The 16,746-nt window shown below is 47.4% G+C and overlaps 1 protein-coding gene across 2 annotated transcripts; it reads left to right on the forward strand.

Moving 5' to 3' along the window:
* Positions 1-439: 439 nt before the first annotated feature.
* Positions 440-12,041, forward strand: ZNF212 (zinc finger protein 212). Of its 2 annotated transcripts, none has more exons than XM_079786811.1 (5): positions 440-574; positions 6,865-7,236; positions 7,326-7,452; positions 8,830-8,919; positions 9,671-12,041. In XM_079786811.1, the coding sequence occupies exons 1-5, from the start codon at positions 551-553 to the stop codon at positions 10,528-10,530; spliced, it is 1,473 nt and encodes a 490-aa protein (XP_079642937.1). In that variant the 5' UTR covers positions 440-550; the 3' UTR covers positions 10,531-12,041. The 2 variants fall into 2 exon arrangements, with proteins under 2 accessions (XP_079642937.1, XP_079642936.1); XM_079786810.1 differs by having other exon boundaries at positions 448-574; positions 9,674-12,041.
* Positions 12,042-16,746: the final 4,705 nt, after the last annotated feature.

Raw genomic sequence — 16,746 nt, forward strand, 5'->3', positions numbered from 1 at the left:
ACATATTTGATATCAGGGCTATCTTGGGGTTTCCAAGGCATGTGATTACTATAATGAATAGGCTACGGTGGGTTGACCTTGGCATCTGACCCCACATTGTTGAGATGGGAAGTGTACTTCTAGCTGCTAAAAAGCAAAATTTTGGAATACAACCACTTGCCATTTGGGACCATAGCTCTTTTTCCCCAACTAGATTACATGTTCTTCTCTCAGAACAAAGTCTGAGTTTTATACAGTTTGGAATATCTCAAAGCACCTAGCAGAGTTCTGGGCACGTAAAATAAGAAAAACAAAAAACCAAGTCCGTTGGGTTTGCCTTAAATTTGGAACCTGCACTTGACGTGGAGGCGGAGCTGCTCTTCACCCTCCGGCCGCACGGGGGCGCAATGGGAATCCCGCGCGCTGAGGACGAGCGGCTGGAGCCGGTCTTGGCCTTGTGTCAACACGGCGCTGGTGGCGGCTTCGAGGAGGGGCTGGGACGCCCCGCAGACCCGCGCGCAGTCCGAGGGAGAGCAGGCGCGGCCCCGCCGCGGACAGGCGACTGGCAGCCATGGCGGAGTCGGCGTCGGCTCGGGTAAGAGTCCCCCTGGCCCGGGGGCGCGTTCGGGGAGACGGAGCTGCGGGGCGGGGCGGGAGGGGGGGTCCCCCGGGCTGCCGCTGCGCCGGTGAGCGCCCACCTGCCCCCGCGACCCCCGGCTCTGCCCTCCCCTGTCCGGTCCCTTCCGCGTCGGGCCGGAGCCCCAGAGCGACGCGCCTTCGCCGGGAAACTTCTCCGGGGCTAGTTCCATGTTCTCGGCTGTGTGACCGTCCCCACACGCCTTCTCCGCGGCGCCCAGAGACAGCCCGTTTCCCGGAGAGGGGTCGCGATGGAAACTCCGGGTCCCCGCGGCTGCCCGGGAGCCCGCCGGCTGCTCCGGGGACCCGAGCGCTCCTCGCCTCTCGGCGGCCAGCTCGGCTCGCTCTCGGCCATTGTGCTCCGCTGGTCCCTTCTGCCACATTGTCCCGCCACGGACTTCTGTCCCGGGGTTGCAGCCGCAGGTTGAAGTCGGGCTGGGCTGGCTCTCCCCGGGGACAGGTGTCAGCTCGCCGTGCAGTTGCCGGGGTTTGTCTGTGAAGCTGTGGGGGCTGGCCCAGCCTTCCGCAGGACGCGGGGCTTGGGGAGAGGAAAACCCTGGGCTTGGAGGCAAGAAACTGATTCCAGCCCTAACTCGGCTCCCGCCCCTCCAGTGCTGGGCCTCCGTTTTCTTCGTAAATGGTGTTGGACTAGTTGCTGGAGAGTCTCTCAGGTTCCTGCCAGCTCTGACATTCGCCTGTTATTCGAAAGTAGTGGTTAATTTGATAATACAGGAGGATGTGCTATGGAAAGGGCAGATGGAATTTAATTGTTTTTTTATTTTATTTTGATTTAGAGAGAAAGAGCAAGAGGAACATCGATTTGTTGTTCCACTTATTTATGCATTCATTGGTTGCTTCTTGTGTGTGCCCTGATGGGCGATCGAACCGGCAACCTTGGCATATCCGGACGACACCCGGCCAGGGCTGGAATTTAATTTTTTTTTATTATTGATTTTTAGATAGAGAGAGGAGGGAGAGAGAGAGGGAAAGAGAGAAACATCGATTTGTTGTTCCACTTATTTAAGCGTTCATTGGTTGGTTCTTTTTTTTTTTATAACCCATTGATTTTTTTTTTTTTTTACTCATTGATTTTTTTTTTTTAATCCTCACCCGAGGATATGTTTTTATTGATTTTAGAGAGGAAGGGAGAGAGGGGGCGGGAGAAAGAGAAGCATCGATCGCTGCCTCCCATCTGCGCCCCAAGCATTTCGTGGTCTAGAAACACTTTCAGAATCATATGAGATCTCGTGAGAATTGAGGGCTAGCAAGATGCACTGTATTTGATTCTTTTTTTATTTTTTCAGTCCTCACCCGAGGATATGTTTTTATTAATTTTACAGAGAGAGGGGAAGGGAGAGAGAGGCGAGAGAGAAACAGCGGTGGTCAGGGCTGTTTGATTCTTGCAGGAAGGGGATGAGAGCTAAGAGGGGAGGGATTGGCAGGCTTGGAGAACAGTGTTTGCTGTCAGGGAAGCTAAAGTTGAACTGTGAAGACAAGACACAATGTTTACAGCCTTTACCTCATCTGACTGCTTTAACTAAGGTGACAGAGTCAGAGACTGAGCTTTTCCTCAAGGCCAAATTAGTAGTAAAGCAGGGCAGGAGGACAAGTGTACTAACTTGTCAGGGCACAACGACTTGCATGTCATTAGCAGGTCTTGTTAAAAGGAAGCCTTAAAGATCCTCCAAAATTCAGAACTGCGCTCTAAGTGACTTACGGATCTGTCCTTGTAGAATGTATTTAAATTGTCCTTCAGCATATTCCTATTCTCAGGCATTTTCTCTTCAGATGAGGATTCTGTACCTCTCATTTGATAGTGTGGCCAAGTAGATACCATGATGAAAACAACTAAAAATGCTGGGGGGGGGGGGGGCGGGGGGGGGACGACACATATATTTGAAATGTATGTTAGTAAAGAATATTTGGAGCCCAAAATCCAGGTGAAAGAGGGAGCTCTTAAGAGGTAAGGAGAGTTCTGAAACCAGCTTGGAGGGCTTTTGCTGCACATTCATCTGTGGTGTTTATGACCTCAGGGGCCTGGGAAATAGAAGATGAAACTCAGTGCCTAAGAGTCCCCAGGAAGCCTCCTACCTGAATCCCATAAAGCTGAGACTCCAAAGGGCAAGATTCAGGGTGAACTAAAAGCTCTTACCCCGAGGTGATCGCAGAGCAAGTTACATATGTCAGACCTTGGTGCCGAGAGATGGGTGCAAGATGTCTCTGGAAAATGGATGACTCTCAAATGGTTTTATTGCCTGAATTTATATGACCTGGATGGTCCAAGAAACTGCAAACAGAGAATTTAATTTAAAGTAGAACTCCAGCTGTCTGACAAAATTAAACATGAATCACCCTAGCTGGTTTGGCTCAGTGGATAGAGCATCGATCTGCAGACGGAAGGGTCCCAGGTTCAATTCCGGTCAAGGGCACATGCCCAGGTTGCGGGCTCAGTCCCCCAGTAGGGGATGTGCAGGAGGCAGCCCATCAATGATTCTCTCTCATCATGTTTTTATCTCTCCTCCCTTCCTCTCTAAAATCAATAAAAATATATTTAAAAAGAAAAAAAGGAGGGGGAATAACAGAATAAGGAAAAAATCATCTAAAAGAAGGCAAGAATGAAGATGAAAGATGGGATAAATCACACAGAAAAGGTACAAAATAAATATACATCAATAATTCGAATAAATGTAAATGGACTGAATGATCTAGTTAAAAGAAAAAGATGGGCAGGATGAGGGAAATTCAACTATATGGTTTATAACATACAATATAGAATAAAGCTGTGGAAATGACTGGATATGAAAGGATAGGAAATCATATACCAGGTTAATACTAATCAAAAGAAAATTGGCCCTTGTTGGTGTGGATCAGTGGTTAGAGCATTGATCCTCATTCCTAAGAGTTGCAGGCTTGATTCTGGTCAAGGGCACGGACTGGGTTGCAGGTTCCCCGCCCCAATTGGGGCGAGTGCAGGAGGCAACCAATTGATGTGGCTCTCTCACATTGATGTTTCTCTCCTCTCTTCCCCTTCCTCCTCCCTTCCACTTTCTAAAATCAAGTCGAAAGAATATCCTCCGGTGAGAATTAACCAAAAAAAAGGAAGAGAGGGAGGGAGGAAATTGGCTTAGCTATATTAATATTGCTAGAGATAGAGGATTAATACTATTTTTATAATGGTAAAAGACTTAATTTACTAGCTTGATATGACATTTCTAGTGTTATATGCACCTAATTATGTAGCCTCAAATATATATAAAACAAAAGTTGATAGAACAAGGCAAATTCACTACCATAATAGAAGATTTTGATATTGCCTTAGTATTTTATCAAGCAGGAAACAATTAGTGAGGGTGTAGTATCGCCCAAGAACATTCTGAGACGATGGAAATATTCTGTCTGCAGTGCTCAGTGCAGTAGCTACAAGGTACATGTGGCTATTGAGCACTTGTAATGTAGCTAGTATGACTGAGGAACTTGCATTTTTAATTTAATTTCAATTAATCTAACTTTAAACAGCCACATGTTTCTAGTGGCTATTATAGTAGACAGGACATATAGAGAGGATATGATTAATTTTTCCTATATATCTACCCCATATACATAATTTTGATGTATAGAGAGATTGGTGAAGAAAAAAGACAGAACGCATAAAACCTTATTAGTGCCCTGGCCGGTGTGGCTCAGTTGGTTGAGCGGTGTCCCATGCACCAGGAAGATACAGGTTCGATTGCCAGTCAAGGGCACATGCTTGGGTTGCGGGCTAGATCCCCAGTGGAGGCTGTGCAGGAGGCAGCCGATTGATGTTGCGCTCTCACATTGATTTTCTCTCTCCCTCTCCCTTCTTCTCTTGCTAAAAATCAATAAAGTATTTTTTTAAAGGGGTGGTGGTGGAGGGATTGAACAAAAAGAAAAAAAGAGCTTATGGACACAGACAACAGAGTGGTGATTGCAGGGTGGCGGGGTGGAGGTGGAAGAGGGCATAGAGGGATAAATGGTGAAGGAAAAAATAATAAAAGAAAAACAAAACCCTGTTAGTAATGAAAGTGTTCTGGTGCTGACCGTGGGTGAGGCCGGGACCTTAGGTAGGGCTGTTAAGCAGAATGTCACCATGCGCCCTCTACGTGGCTTGGGGTTCCTCAGATGGTCGCAGTGCCTGCTTGCCTGTTATTTGCTCCAGGTGACACAAGCTCCCTGCCAAACCCTCATTTAATTGCAGATTCACGAGCAAGATAGATGTGGTTGTCTTAAGCCTCTAAATTTTGAGATTTGAGGATTGGAACAGGTATCTGGGAAATATGCCCAAATATTTTTTATTTTTTTAAATATATTTTATTGATTTTTTTACAGAGAGGAAGGGAGAGGAATAGACAGTTAGAAACATTGATGAGAGAGAAAGATCAATCAGCTGCCTCCTGCCACCCCTGCCCCCCACTGGATTTGTGCCCGCAACCAAGGTACATGCCCTTGACCGGAATCAAACCTGGGACCCTTGAGTCCGCAGGCCGACGCTCTATCCACTGAGCCAAACCAGTTAGGGCTATGCTCAAATATTGAAAGACATCAAAAATACCTTTAAAAAGCAGTGTATAATATGTGCATGGATTGAAACATTTCATCCTAAAGATGACACTTTTCAAATTTACCTATGGATTTGAGGCAGCTACAAACACAATCTCTAAAGATATTTTTTTGTGAAGTTTTTCACATTTGTAGAATATCAACAGGCCTAAAATAGTCAATATACTCCTGTAAGACAAGGAGGTAGGACTTTCCTTACCAGATATCAATAATTATAAAAAAGCTATGGCCATTAAGATGGCAATATTGATAAAGTGATAGAAAAATTGACCCGTAGATCAGAATAGGGAAGCCAGAAACAAACTGATATGTAAGAAAACTTGACTTATGACAGAGATAGCATTTCAGATCAGTGGGTAAATGATGGATTTTTCATTATGTAGTGTTAGGTCTGTTGATTTCCCATATGAAAATTGAGTCTTGCACCATACACAAATATCAGTACTAGTTGAGGTAAATACTTAAACAGGAAAAGCAAAACTATAAAGTATTTAGAAGACTGTATTGTGGGTTCTAGATTTCTTTTTTACAACTGACATAAAAGTTCAAACCATAAAAGTATTAATATTGATAACATTCAGCTCCATTAAAGTTAAGGACTTTTGATCAATAATACTGAAGAGAGTAAAAAAAAAAATAGTACAAATAAAGAGAAGATATTTGCAACAGATATAACTGATAAAGATTAGTGTCCAGAATTTATAGCGAAATCCTAGGGGACAGGAAGGAAAAGTCAGATAACCCAAAATTAAGTGGATAAGACTTTAGCAGGTTGTTCACTAAAGGGGACATTGAATGGCTTGTAAACATATTTCTTCTCAATATCTTGGTCTCAATCTTCATCGTGGTCAGAGAAGCAGCCTTGAACAAAGTGTGCCACATAAAAGGCGATGAGTCTTGGGGGGTTAGGACTGAAATGTGAACCTGCAGTCGGACAGCGGGGCTAAGAGGACTCCCCAGGTATTGGTCTTAGTCGTGTTGAGCTTCAGCCACAGGGATTTTCCTCTTGCCAAGGACAGACCATAACAATGAGCAGTATAAGAAGAATGCCAGAGGACTTAGATCATTTCACTGAATGATTATGAAGAATTTATTCACTTATGCTAGCTGCTAGGGTGCACAGATGAATGAGTTAAGTCTTGTAGGTCCTGCTAAGGAACCTTAAGGAGTTGCTGAAAGGTTTCAGCAAAGGGAACATGATCAATTATGAAGTCTGGGAGGAATGTGGAGTCAGGAGTAGATGTAAATAATATCATCACAGCAAAACATCACAAATAGCCCAAAATATCTGAGAGAAATTGGTTTAAAAAATGAATCCTGACACAGAAAATTCTTAGAAAATATGCTATGTATGAAACACAGGTAACAAAACATATGTACACTATGATTTCAATTTCATTGACCAAAAAAAGATGGGAAAAAAACTTAAAGGAAATACACCAATATTCTAACAACATATTTTACATAATCCTCCTTCCCTCCTTCCTTCCTTCTCTCCTTTCTATTTTCCCATACTTTTTATTATATGTGTATAATTTGCAGTTTCAGAATACAAAAGAACATACTTTTTAAATTAAAAAGTAGCTGCCAGGTACTAGTTGTAAGTGCTGCTGGACTCTCCTTGGTGTTGGGAAGTGGCGCTGACTGACCGACCCGGGTCTGGCTCTCCAGCACAGGAGGAAGCGCCGCGCCACACCTTTGGCTTCTCCCTCGCCGCCCCCACAAGAGACAGAGACCGAAGAGCTGTCACTCCAGTCAGTGATGGCCGCCCTCCAGGCCGTGGAGAAGAAGATGGAGTCCCAGGCCGCCCAGCTGCAGAGCCTGGAGAAACGCATGGAGACAGCGGAGAAGAAGCTGGCTGACTTTGAGAAGACGGCCGTGGAGTTCGGGAACCAGCTGGAGGGCAAGTGGGCCGTGCTGGGGACCCTGCTGCAGGAGTACGGGCTGCTGCAGAGGCGGCTGGAGAACATGGAGAACCTGCTGAGGAACAGGAACTTCTGGGTCCTGCGGCTGCCCCCGGGCAGCACGGGGGAGGCCCCCAAGGTAGTCCTTTTATTTGAGATTCTAAATTGGTGGCTTTTCCCTAATGGCTGAGACAGGAAGCACTCATTGTATAACATTTGCGATTTCAGATGCCCAGGTCACTCGAGAATGATGGAGTCTGCTTCTCGGAGCAGGAGTGGGAGAATCTGGAGGACTGGCAGAAGGAGCTGTACAGAAACGTGATGATGAGCAACTATGAGACGCTGGTCTCTCTGAGTAAGCAGCACTTTCCGCCCCAGACTTCCCACAATTCCTGGCCTGTGCTGAGTTGAGAAATGGGAGTCTCTGGGTCCTCAGTTTACCAAGGCATTAGGAAAGGTCATGGTGTCATGCCTTCCTTCTTTGTGGTCACATAGTCAGATCTTGATAATATTTACTAATAGATAAGAGGTCATGATATGTATTATTTATAATATAACATAGCTAGGGTTCCTCATGCTATTATTTTTTCTTAATATATTTTTATTTCAGAGAGGAAAGGAGAGGGAGAGAGAGACAGGAACATCAACGATGAAAGATGATTACTGCACACCCCCACCAGGAACCGAGCCTGTACCCTGGGAATCGAACTGTGATTTCCTGGTTCACAGGTCGACGCTCAACCACTGAGCCATGCTGGCCAGGCCTCATGCTATTTCCAATGCTTAAGGCTATTTGATAAAGAATCCTTTGTTACCTGGGATGAGACAGGCAGTACAGGCTAACCAAAAATTGTCCTTGGCACTTGGCTGGAATCAGAGCCAGTTGTGGCCTTGGTGCTTATTTTGTGTTTTTGGTGTTTTTTTTTTTTAATTTCTTTATTGATTAAGGTATCACATATTTGTCCTCGTCCCCCCATTCCCATCCCACACCCCTCCCCACACATGCCCCCACCCCCCTGTTGTCCTTAACTGCTGGTTAGGCTCATATGCCTGCACGTAAGTCCTTTGGTTGATCTCCCCCTTTACCCCCACCCTTCCCTACCCTCCCCCTTATTTTGTGTTGATTAGAAGAACTGCTTAATAGATATAGATCTTGATATGCAAAGTGTTAGCTATTACATTATAAATGCATTTTGTTTGGTAGACAAAATGTTTTACAACCTAAAAGGTTCATGGAGGATTGTCAAGAAGGCCGCTGGGCTGGAGCAGAGTGGAGGGGGCAGGAGAGTAGCAAACGGGTCAGAAAGGTTACTGTGACCTCACTGGGTCATGTGTTGCTTGTGGCTGATGCCTTACCTGTCACAGGTGGGAGGTAAGTGCCTGCAATGTATTAGCACAGAGGAAAGTAAATACCTGGAAGGAAGCCACACTTGCAACCACGTCTGTGTGAGGACGCGGTGATGTTGGCGGAATGAGTGATGGGCTCCTGCGCCTGCCTGCTGAGCCACAGGGGACTAATGAAGGGGCACCGAGGGGGCAGTTAGCTGAATACATCATTCCAATGGGCCATAATTTTCTAATTGTCCCAAACTACTAGGGGAAAGTGACAGGAACAGTACTTTGAAGTTTTAATATTGACTCCTTGACATTGGTCACCTTGTTCATCAGCAAATGACTAGTGTGCAATGAGAATTTACTCTCCTGGGCTCACATTGTGCCATTTCCAACCCAGAGGTCCTTGGCCAGCCTGAAGGAGAAGCGGAGTTGGGTACAGAGATGCTGGGAGACTTGGAGGAAGAAAGCCTTGGTGGTGTCCACCCAGGTGAGTGGCTCTAGAATATTCCATTCCCCTCCCCACTCCCTGCAGTCTATGGTGAGCTTTCCCACTGCCAAACACTGATCATCGATAGCCTCAAGTGGCATTTACTTATTCTAGATTCTTTTATGATTATCATTAGCTCACCTATTACGTGTGTCCACTCCTTACCACTATTTGGAATCCTTGAGATTCGTGACCATATCAGACTTCTTCGTATCCTACAGAGGAGAGTACATAATAGACTTTAGTCAAAACCCACAGGGCATTGAGGATAGGGTTATTCACAGCATCAGGAGTGAAGCTGACTGGGTGAGAGACAGGAAAAGCATTTGTAAGCCAGGTAATTTGGGGAGAATGTGCAGGAAGAACAGCTGGATACATGAACTTTTAAGCTATAGGTTTAGTTGTGTGTGTATGTTTTTTTAATCTTATTTTTATTACTGTAACACTCTTCTAAGTAAGTATAGTTTTTCAGTATGTTTAGCTATTTTTCAGAGATTGAATATAATTTGTGGACAAACTTAGAAAAACTATCATTTATAACATTGTTCTATAAGAAGAATATACTCAGATTTTTAACCCACATGTCTCTACCCGAGTATAGGTTTCACTTTCCAGGTTTTGGAACCCAGTCAGTCTCTAATTCCCTTGATCCTTTGATTTGAGCCCTTCTGGGATTCACAGATGTTTAGCTCTAAAGAAACCCAAGATGCTAGAATGTGATCTTTTTTGTTGGTTTTCTTTGTTTTGGCAGCAGAAGGGGTTGTGATTAAGCAGGAGGTAGAGTACCCACCGGAACGCTCTGAGGATCTTCCAGGAGAGCTCTCAGGCCCCGCGGAAGAGCCGGCTTTCCTGGGCCCGGAGCAGACTGAGCTCTGGAACACTCAGGGTGGTTCTGTCCTCTTGGAACCAGGGGCCGGGGACGCTAATCTAGAGGAGCCCACTGAGGGCAGCAGAGACCCTGGCAGTGACAGGAGTCTGGACTGCCCCCCAAAGCAGAAATCTAATAGGCCAGTGCAGCTGGCTCCGGAATGTAACCCGGCCCTGAAGCTGAATAGGGAAGATTTTGGCCCCTACGATTGTCCTGAGTGCGAGCTCAGCTTCCGCTGTGAGCAGCAGCTGGCCTATCTGCGGGCCCACCCATCGTGGGAGTCTTCCACCACCTCAGAGCCAGAGGAGAGTCTTAGGTCCAGGCCACTGCTGAAGCCCCCGTCCAAGAAGGGAAAGCAGCATCAGTGTGACGTGTGCATGAGGAGCTTCAGCAGCAAGGTGAACCTGGTGAACCACCAGCGCTGCCACTTGCAGGAGGGGCCCAGTGGTGGCCAGCGTGTCCAGGAGAGGTTTTCGCCCAACAGCCTGGTTGCCCTGCCCGGCCACATCCCCTGGAGGAAAAGCCGGAGTTGCCTCATCTGTGGTTACTGTGGCAAGAGCTTCAGCCACCCATCAGATCTGGTGCGGCACCAGCGCATCCACACAGGCGAGCGGCCCTACACCTGCCCCGAGTGTGAGCGGAGCTTCGTGCAGAAGCAGCACCTCCTGCAGCACCAGAAGATCCACCAGCGAGAGCGTGGCGCGCTCGCCTCGGAGCCAGGCCGGCCCAACGGCCTTCTCTAAGGGTGCCAGCCCCCCGCCTGTCCGGGGGAGCTGAGGGGGCTGGCATTGGTCCCCCGAAGAGACACTGTGCAGAGTCAGGGACTGACTTCTTCCTTGGGGGTGTCATTTTGATTTGCCTAACTTTGGCCAAGCAGCAGGCCGAGCCCAAGTCCTCAGAACTGTGTGGAGGAGGGGCGGGGCCAGGCCTGTCCCTGCTGTCTACCCTGCTGCTGTGTTTGCCGTGTTTTGGCACCTTCGAGTCTCGGGTTTTCCCATCCATGCTGATACTTGTGCACTGGGGTTGGTTTGAGGGTCTGTCCCAGTGTTTCAGGTCTTCCCACGGGTGGAGTCGGGCCAAAGGAATGAGCAGGTGTGCAGAAGAGCTCTGGAGGCATAACCTTCTGTTTCCTCTTCGGTTGTAGTCTCCTTGTTAATAACAAGTAGAAGTAATTTAAATGAACTGCTCACCTTGCTCTGAAGAATCTTTTTGGAATTAGAAATTAGCTGATTTGAAGAAAATACAGCCTGACACTTGTTTTTTAAACTTCCCAAGTTGTAGAAGTTGTTCCTAACCTGGGGACTGCTGCCATCTGGGAGGGAATAGTTTCTGGGCCTTCTTTAGCCCACCCACATTTAGGCCAGTGGTCAGGGTGCATAGCGCGGGCTCCCTGTTGTGAGGGGACTTGGCACTCTCGGATGGGGCTCACTGAATCAAAAGGACCAAGAGGGAGAGAGCAGTGAGAGTAGACCCCAGAGCCCCCCATTGAGAATGAGGAGTCTGGGAAAGGAGCTGAGAGTACGGAGCTGCTTCCTCTCAGGAGTTCGGCACTTGGGTTTCTCACCACAGCTCACTTCCTCTTCCATCTGCGTCCTTGCTGCGTTCTGCAGCCTCACAGGGTAGACGACTCCTTTGTTACTTAAGGTTGTTCAGCTTGTATCAGCTTGTATTTGAGTTTGTTCCTGTTAGACCAGTTGTTCCTTGAGGTTGTTCAGATGACACACTTTCCCAATAGTTCTGTTCCAGAGATGATGGAGAAAAAGCACGCGGGTGCTTGTCTCCCAGGAGTGTTGAATGCCTGCCGCACTGCTGTTTGGGAGTGGGCTCCTGGGTCCTGTGTGAGTGTCCCCTTTGATGACTTGGCAGTTGCTTAGAATAAAACTTGCTACTGGCAAAAAAATGTGCTCATGTTGGGTGTTTTTCTCCAGTTGTCAAGAAGACCCTCTTAGGAGCAAGGTGGAGGAGATGCCTGACCTGGAGCAGCAACAGAAGGCTGACTTAAACCTAGATTTGCAGACAAGAAGAGGGCGTGTGTGGGACCCTGTTGGTGGACGCTGAGGGCTGCAGACAGTCTGCGTGTCAGTTGTTGGAAGGCAGTAGGTAGAGGAGGCAGGTGCACCAGGGAGTACTGGGTAGCAGTTGGAAATACTGGCTTCAATATATACGTAGTCATATGGGTTGCTCTTAAACATACAATGCTGAGTGGAAAATTTGAGATATATAACAATACCATTTATGTAAATTAAAAATGCATGTACACAAAACAAAACGGAATACATAGAAATAAAAAATTACACATTAAAGGCATCTCAATGCTCTGGCCAGTGTGCTCAGTGGTTAGAGCGTCAGCCAGCACAATGGACAGGAGAGATGGATAAGATTGACAAGGTACAGTCAACAGCACATGATGCTTTTTGAAGGCAGGAACCATGTCTTAATCGTATCCAGACTCCCAGCTCTGAGAGCAGGGACTTTGCACAAAGGTGCTCAACACACGTTTATTGCATGAACAGATGCATAAGGGGAATTCACAGAATAGGGAGCTCAGCATTGTCTGAACAGGGTCGGCTTTGAGGAGGAAGGGGCTTGGTAACATTTTTGGTCTCCCTCTACTAATAATTGCCCTCGGAAGTTTTACATACCTGGGTGGGGCCACTTTAAAAACTGATATTTTTTCCAAGTAAGGTGCAGCCCTGGAATTAGGGGCCAGGTTAGGAGTATTACTTTGAAGCAACAAGGGATCAAATCAACATATGGCATTGTTCATTGTGAAATTCCTTGTTGAAGTAATGCAATGTAACAGACAATTTGCAAATGAGTGCTGAAGGCATTAAGAGGATCTCTAGTATGGACCCTAAGAAGAAAGATTCATTTGATGTGAACCCCGAGAAGGAATTTATCTGCTGAGATGGGCTCCCCATGGTCAACCGAGGGCCCAAATCTTAAATTAAGAGCCTGGCGGCCATTTGCTGACGGGCTCCTCACAAACGCTGTGTACCAGGGAGAACCTCAGACTGAGCTCTCAGTGTCCCGCACTATTCCCTGCTTGTTTGCACCACCTGAGTCAACCTCTGAAGGGAAACCCTGGTATCATCTTCTACCAACGGACTGAGACCTGTCCTGTCCTATCAGAACTGCACAATTTTGATACCTCACATAAGAAGGACCTAATTGAGAACCTGAGTAGGAACTTTTCACTATGAAAACAATCTTTATGCTCTAGCTGGTTTGGCTCAGTGGATAGAGCATTGGCCTGCAGACTAACGGGTTCTGGGTTCAGTTCCGATCAAGGGCACATGCCCGGGTTGCAAGCTCCATCCCCAATAGGCATGCAGGAGGCAGCCAATCAATGATTCATTCTCATCATTGATGTTTCTCTCCCTCTCCCTTCCTCTCTGAAATTAAAGAATAAAACAACACAAAAACAGCCTAATTACCCTGTTCGGGTGCCTCGGTTGGAGCATCATCCCATAAACCAAAAGGTTATGGGTTTCATTCCCGGTCAGGGCACGTATCTGGGTTGCAGGTTTGATCCCCAATCAGGGTGTGTATGAGAGGCAACTCATCAATGTTTCTCTCTCAAATAAATAAAAAAAACATATCCTCGGGTGAGGATTAAAAACAAAAATGGATTCTTTGTCTTGGTGGAAGAGTTTGGGTTATTACCTTAGTCTGTGTCTCTAGGCCGAAGCTCCTTTTTGCTTAAATAATTACCTTTTATTCTTTACTAGAGGCCCGATGCACGAAATTCATGCAAGGGGCTCGGCCCTCGCAGCCCCAGCTTCATCAGGAAGGACATCGGAAGGACGTCCAGAAGGTCATTCAGCTGTCCAGTCTAATTAGCATATTATGCTTTTATTATTATAGATTATAGGCTAAAATTATTTTTGATTTACACTAGGAGCTCATCAGGGATTCGGCAGACCAATATATTAAGAATTATAAAATATTGCCGAAACCGGTTTGGCTCAGTGGATAGAGCGTCGGCCTGCGGACTGAAGGGTCCCGGGTTTGATTCCGGTCGGGGGCATGTACCTTGGTTATGGGCACATCCCTATTGGGGGGTGTGCAGGAGGCAGCTTATCGATGTTTCTGGCTCTCCCTCTCCCTTCCTCTCTGTAAAAAATCAAAATATTTTTTAAAAATTAAAAAAAAAAGAATTATAAAATATTGGTAAGTTGTGATCTTAGAAAATAAGAATTGATTCCCAATGTAAACAGATGAGTTTGTGGGCTTGTTGGACAAAGATTATAAAATGAGTGGGAAATGCAGAAAAGGTAGAAAATAAAAATTTATACTGCATACAGCATATTTCACTTTATATTCAGTGATTAACTCTGGTTTTCCACAGTAAGGCTCTTTACAAATGAGGAAACGGGTACCATATTGAGTGGTTTATTTAAAATGCCTCAGGGTCTGAATTAGTGGTGGATTTTCTCTTGCTGCAAGCCCAGCCTGGAGCCAGAGCTGTGAAGATCCCAGATGATGGCTGACATGCAAGGGAAGACTGGGCATTGTCAACCTAAGAAATGTTTAAACCTGTAGAGAATTTTTTTATGAGTGTATTTGAGCCAAACTGACAATTGCCGGAAAACAAAATCTTAACATATTGAGAAAATGCTCCAGAGAATGACCGTTTTGCACCTTATTTTATACATTACAATCAAAGGAGGAGGCATAAGGGGTTACATGAAATCCATGTAACTGGACATGATAGATTAGGGAGGTGGGAGAAAGCAAAGTGGGGAAATCTCTGGGATTGGATAAAAAGTAAAATAAATAGACACTTCTTTTACATTTGTGGTTATAGGATAGTTAGCAGTTAACACTACAACAAATCACAGGGGGTTTTGTGATCTTTGCTCTGGTGCAGAGAGGGGTCCAGAAAAAAAGGAAATTACCCTGACATTTCTCATTTCTTTTTTTTTTTTTTAATCCTCGCCCGAAGATATGTTTCTTATTGATTTTTTAGAGAGGGAGGAAGGGAGAAAGAGAAATATCGATCGGTTGCTTCCCGTAAGAAGGGTTTTGTGGTCTCTGCTCTGGTGCAGTGAGGGGTCTAGAAAAAAAGAAATTACCCTGGCATTTCTTTTCCTTTTCTTTTTAATCCTCACTCAAGGATATGTTTTTGTTTGTTTGTTTATCTTTTAATTTTTAGAGAAAGAGGAAGGTGGAGAAAGGGAAAGAGATCGGTTGCCTCCCATACTCGCCCCAACCGAGGATCAATTCCACAACCTAAGTATGTGTCCTGACCGGAAATTGAACCCGAAACCTTTTTTTGGTGCGTGGGATGATGCTCCAACCAACTGAACCACCCAGCCAGGGCACCCTGGCATTTCATAGATGCAAAAAGACAATAGACAGGCTCAGTTAAGGTGTCTCCCCTGACAAAGGTCAATCTTGCCATGACTAGCTTTTGTTAGAAAGTTTTAATTTCAGACCATCCTGTGTGGTTACTTTAGGTCTCTGTTTGTAAGGCACACGGAGCAGGCCTTTGCTGAGCTTGTCAGGTTTAGTATGTGGCCCCTTTTTGGTCCACAGCGTGGCACAGAGGGCTTCGGGGACACAGCGTGGCACAGAGGGCTTCAGGGGTACAGCGTGGCACAGAGGGCTTCAGGGGTACAGCGTGGCACAGAGGGCTTCAGGGACACAGCGTGGCACAGAGGGCTTCAGGGGTACAGCGTGGCACAGAGGGCTTCAGGGACACAGCGTGGCACAGAGGGCTTCAGGGACACAGAGGGCTTCAGGGACACAGCGTGGCACAGAGGGCTTCAGGGACACAGCGTGGCACAGAGGGCTTCAGGGACACAGCGTGGCACAGAGGGCTTCAGGGACACAGCGTGGCACAGAGGGCTTCAGGGACACAGCGTGGCACAGAGGGCTTCAGGGACACAGCGTGGCACAGAGGGCTTCAGGGACACAGAGGGCTTCAGGGACACAGCGTGGCACAGAGGGCTTCAGGGACACAGAGGGCTTCAGGGACACAGAGGGCTTCAGGGACACAGCGTGGCACAGAGGGCTTCAGGGACACAGAGGGCTTCAGGGACACAGCGTGGCACAGAGGGCTTCAGGGACACAGAGGGCTTCAGGGACACAGCGTGGCAAAGAGGGCTTCAGGGACACAGCGTGGCACAGAGGGCTTCAGGGACACAGAGGGCTTCAGGGACACAGCATGGCACAGAGGGCTTCAGGGACACAGAGGGCTTCAGGGACACAGCGTGGCAAAGAGGACGTTAGGGGTACAGGTTGGCACAGAGGGCTTCAGGGACACAGCGTGGCACAGAGGGCTTCAGGGACACAGAGGGCTTCAGGGACACAGCGTGGCAAAGAGGACGTTAGGGGTACAGGTTGGCACAGAGGGCTTCAGGGACACAGCGTGGCACAGAGGGCTTCAGGGACACAGCGTGGCACAGAGGGCTTCAGGGACACAGCGTGGCACAGAGGGCTTCAGGGACACAGAGGGCTTCAGGGACACAGAGGGCTTCAGGGACACAGCGTGGCACAGAGGGCTTCAGGGACACAGCGTGGCACAGAGGGCTTCAGGGACACAGAGGGCTTCAGGGACACAGCGTGGCACAGAGGGCTTCAGGGACACAGCGTGGCAAAGAGGGCTTCAGGGACACAGCGTGGCACAGAGGGCTTCAGGGACACAGAGGGCTTCAGGGACACAGCGTGGCACAGAGGGCTTCAGGGACACAGCGTGGCACAGAGGGCTTCAGGGACACAGAGGGCTTCAGGGACACAGCGTGGCACAGAGGGCTTCAGGGACACAGCGTGGCACAGAGGGCTTCAGGGACACAGCGTGGCACAGAGGGCTTCAGGGACACAGCGTGGCACAGAGGGCTTCAGGGACACAGCGTGGCACAGAGGGCTTCAGGGACACAGAGGGCTTCAGGGACACAGCGTGGCACAGAGGGCTTCAGGGACACAGCGTGGCACAGAGGGCTTCAGGGACACAG

The sequence above is a fragment of the Cnephaeus nilssonii genome, assembly GCF_951640355.1.
Source record: "Cnephaeus nilssonii genome assembly, chromosome: 12".
In the NCBI taxonomy this organism is placed as follows: Eukaryota; Metazoa; Chordata; class Mammalia; order Chiroptera; family Vespertilionidae; genus Cnephaeus; species Cnephaeus nilssonii.

Coding starts and splice junctions, on each gene's coding strand:
- ZNF212 (XM_079786811.1), top strand. CDS start 551: ATGGCGGAGTCGGCGTCGGCTCGG. Junction 575..6,864: donor CGGAGTCGGCGTCGGCTCGG/GTAAGAGTCCCC, acceptor CTGGCTCTCCAG/CACAGGAGGAAGCGCCGCGC. Junction 8,920..9,670: donor CCTTGGTGGTGTCCACCCAG/GTGAGTGGCTCT, acceptor TTGTTTTGGCAG/CAGAAGGGGTTGTGATTAAG.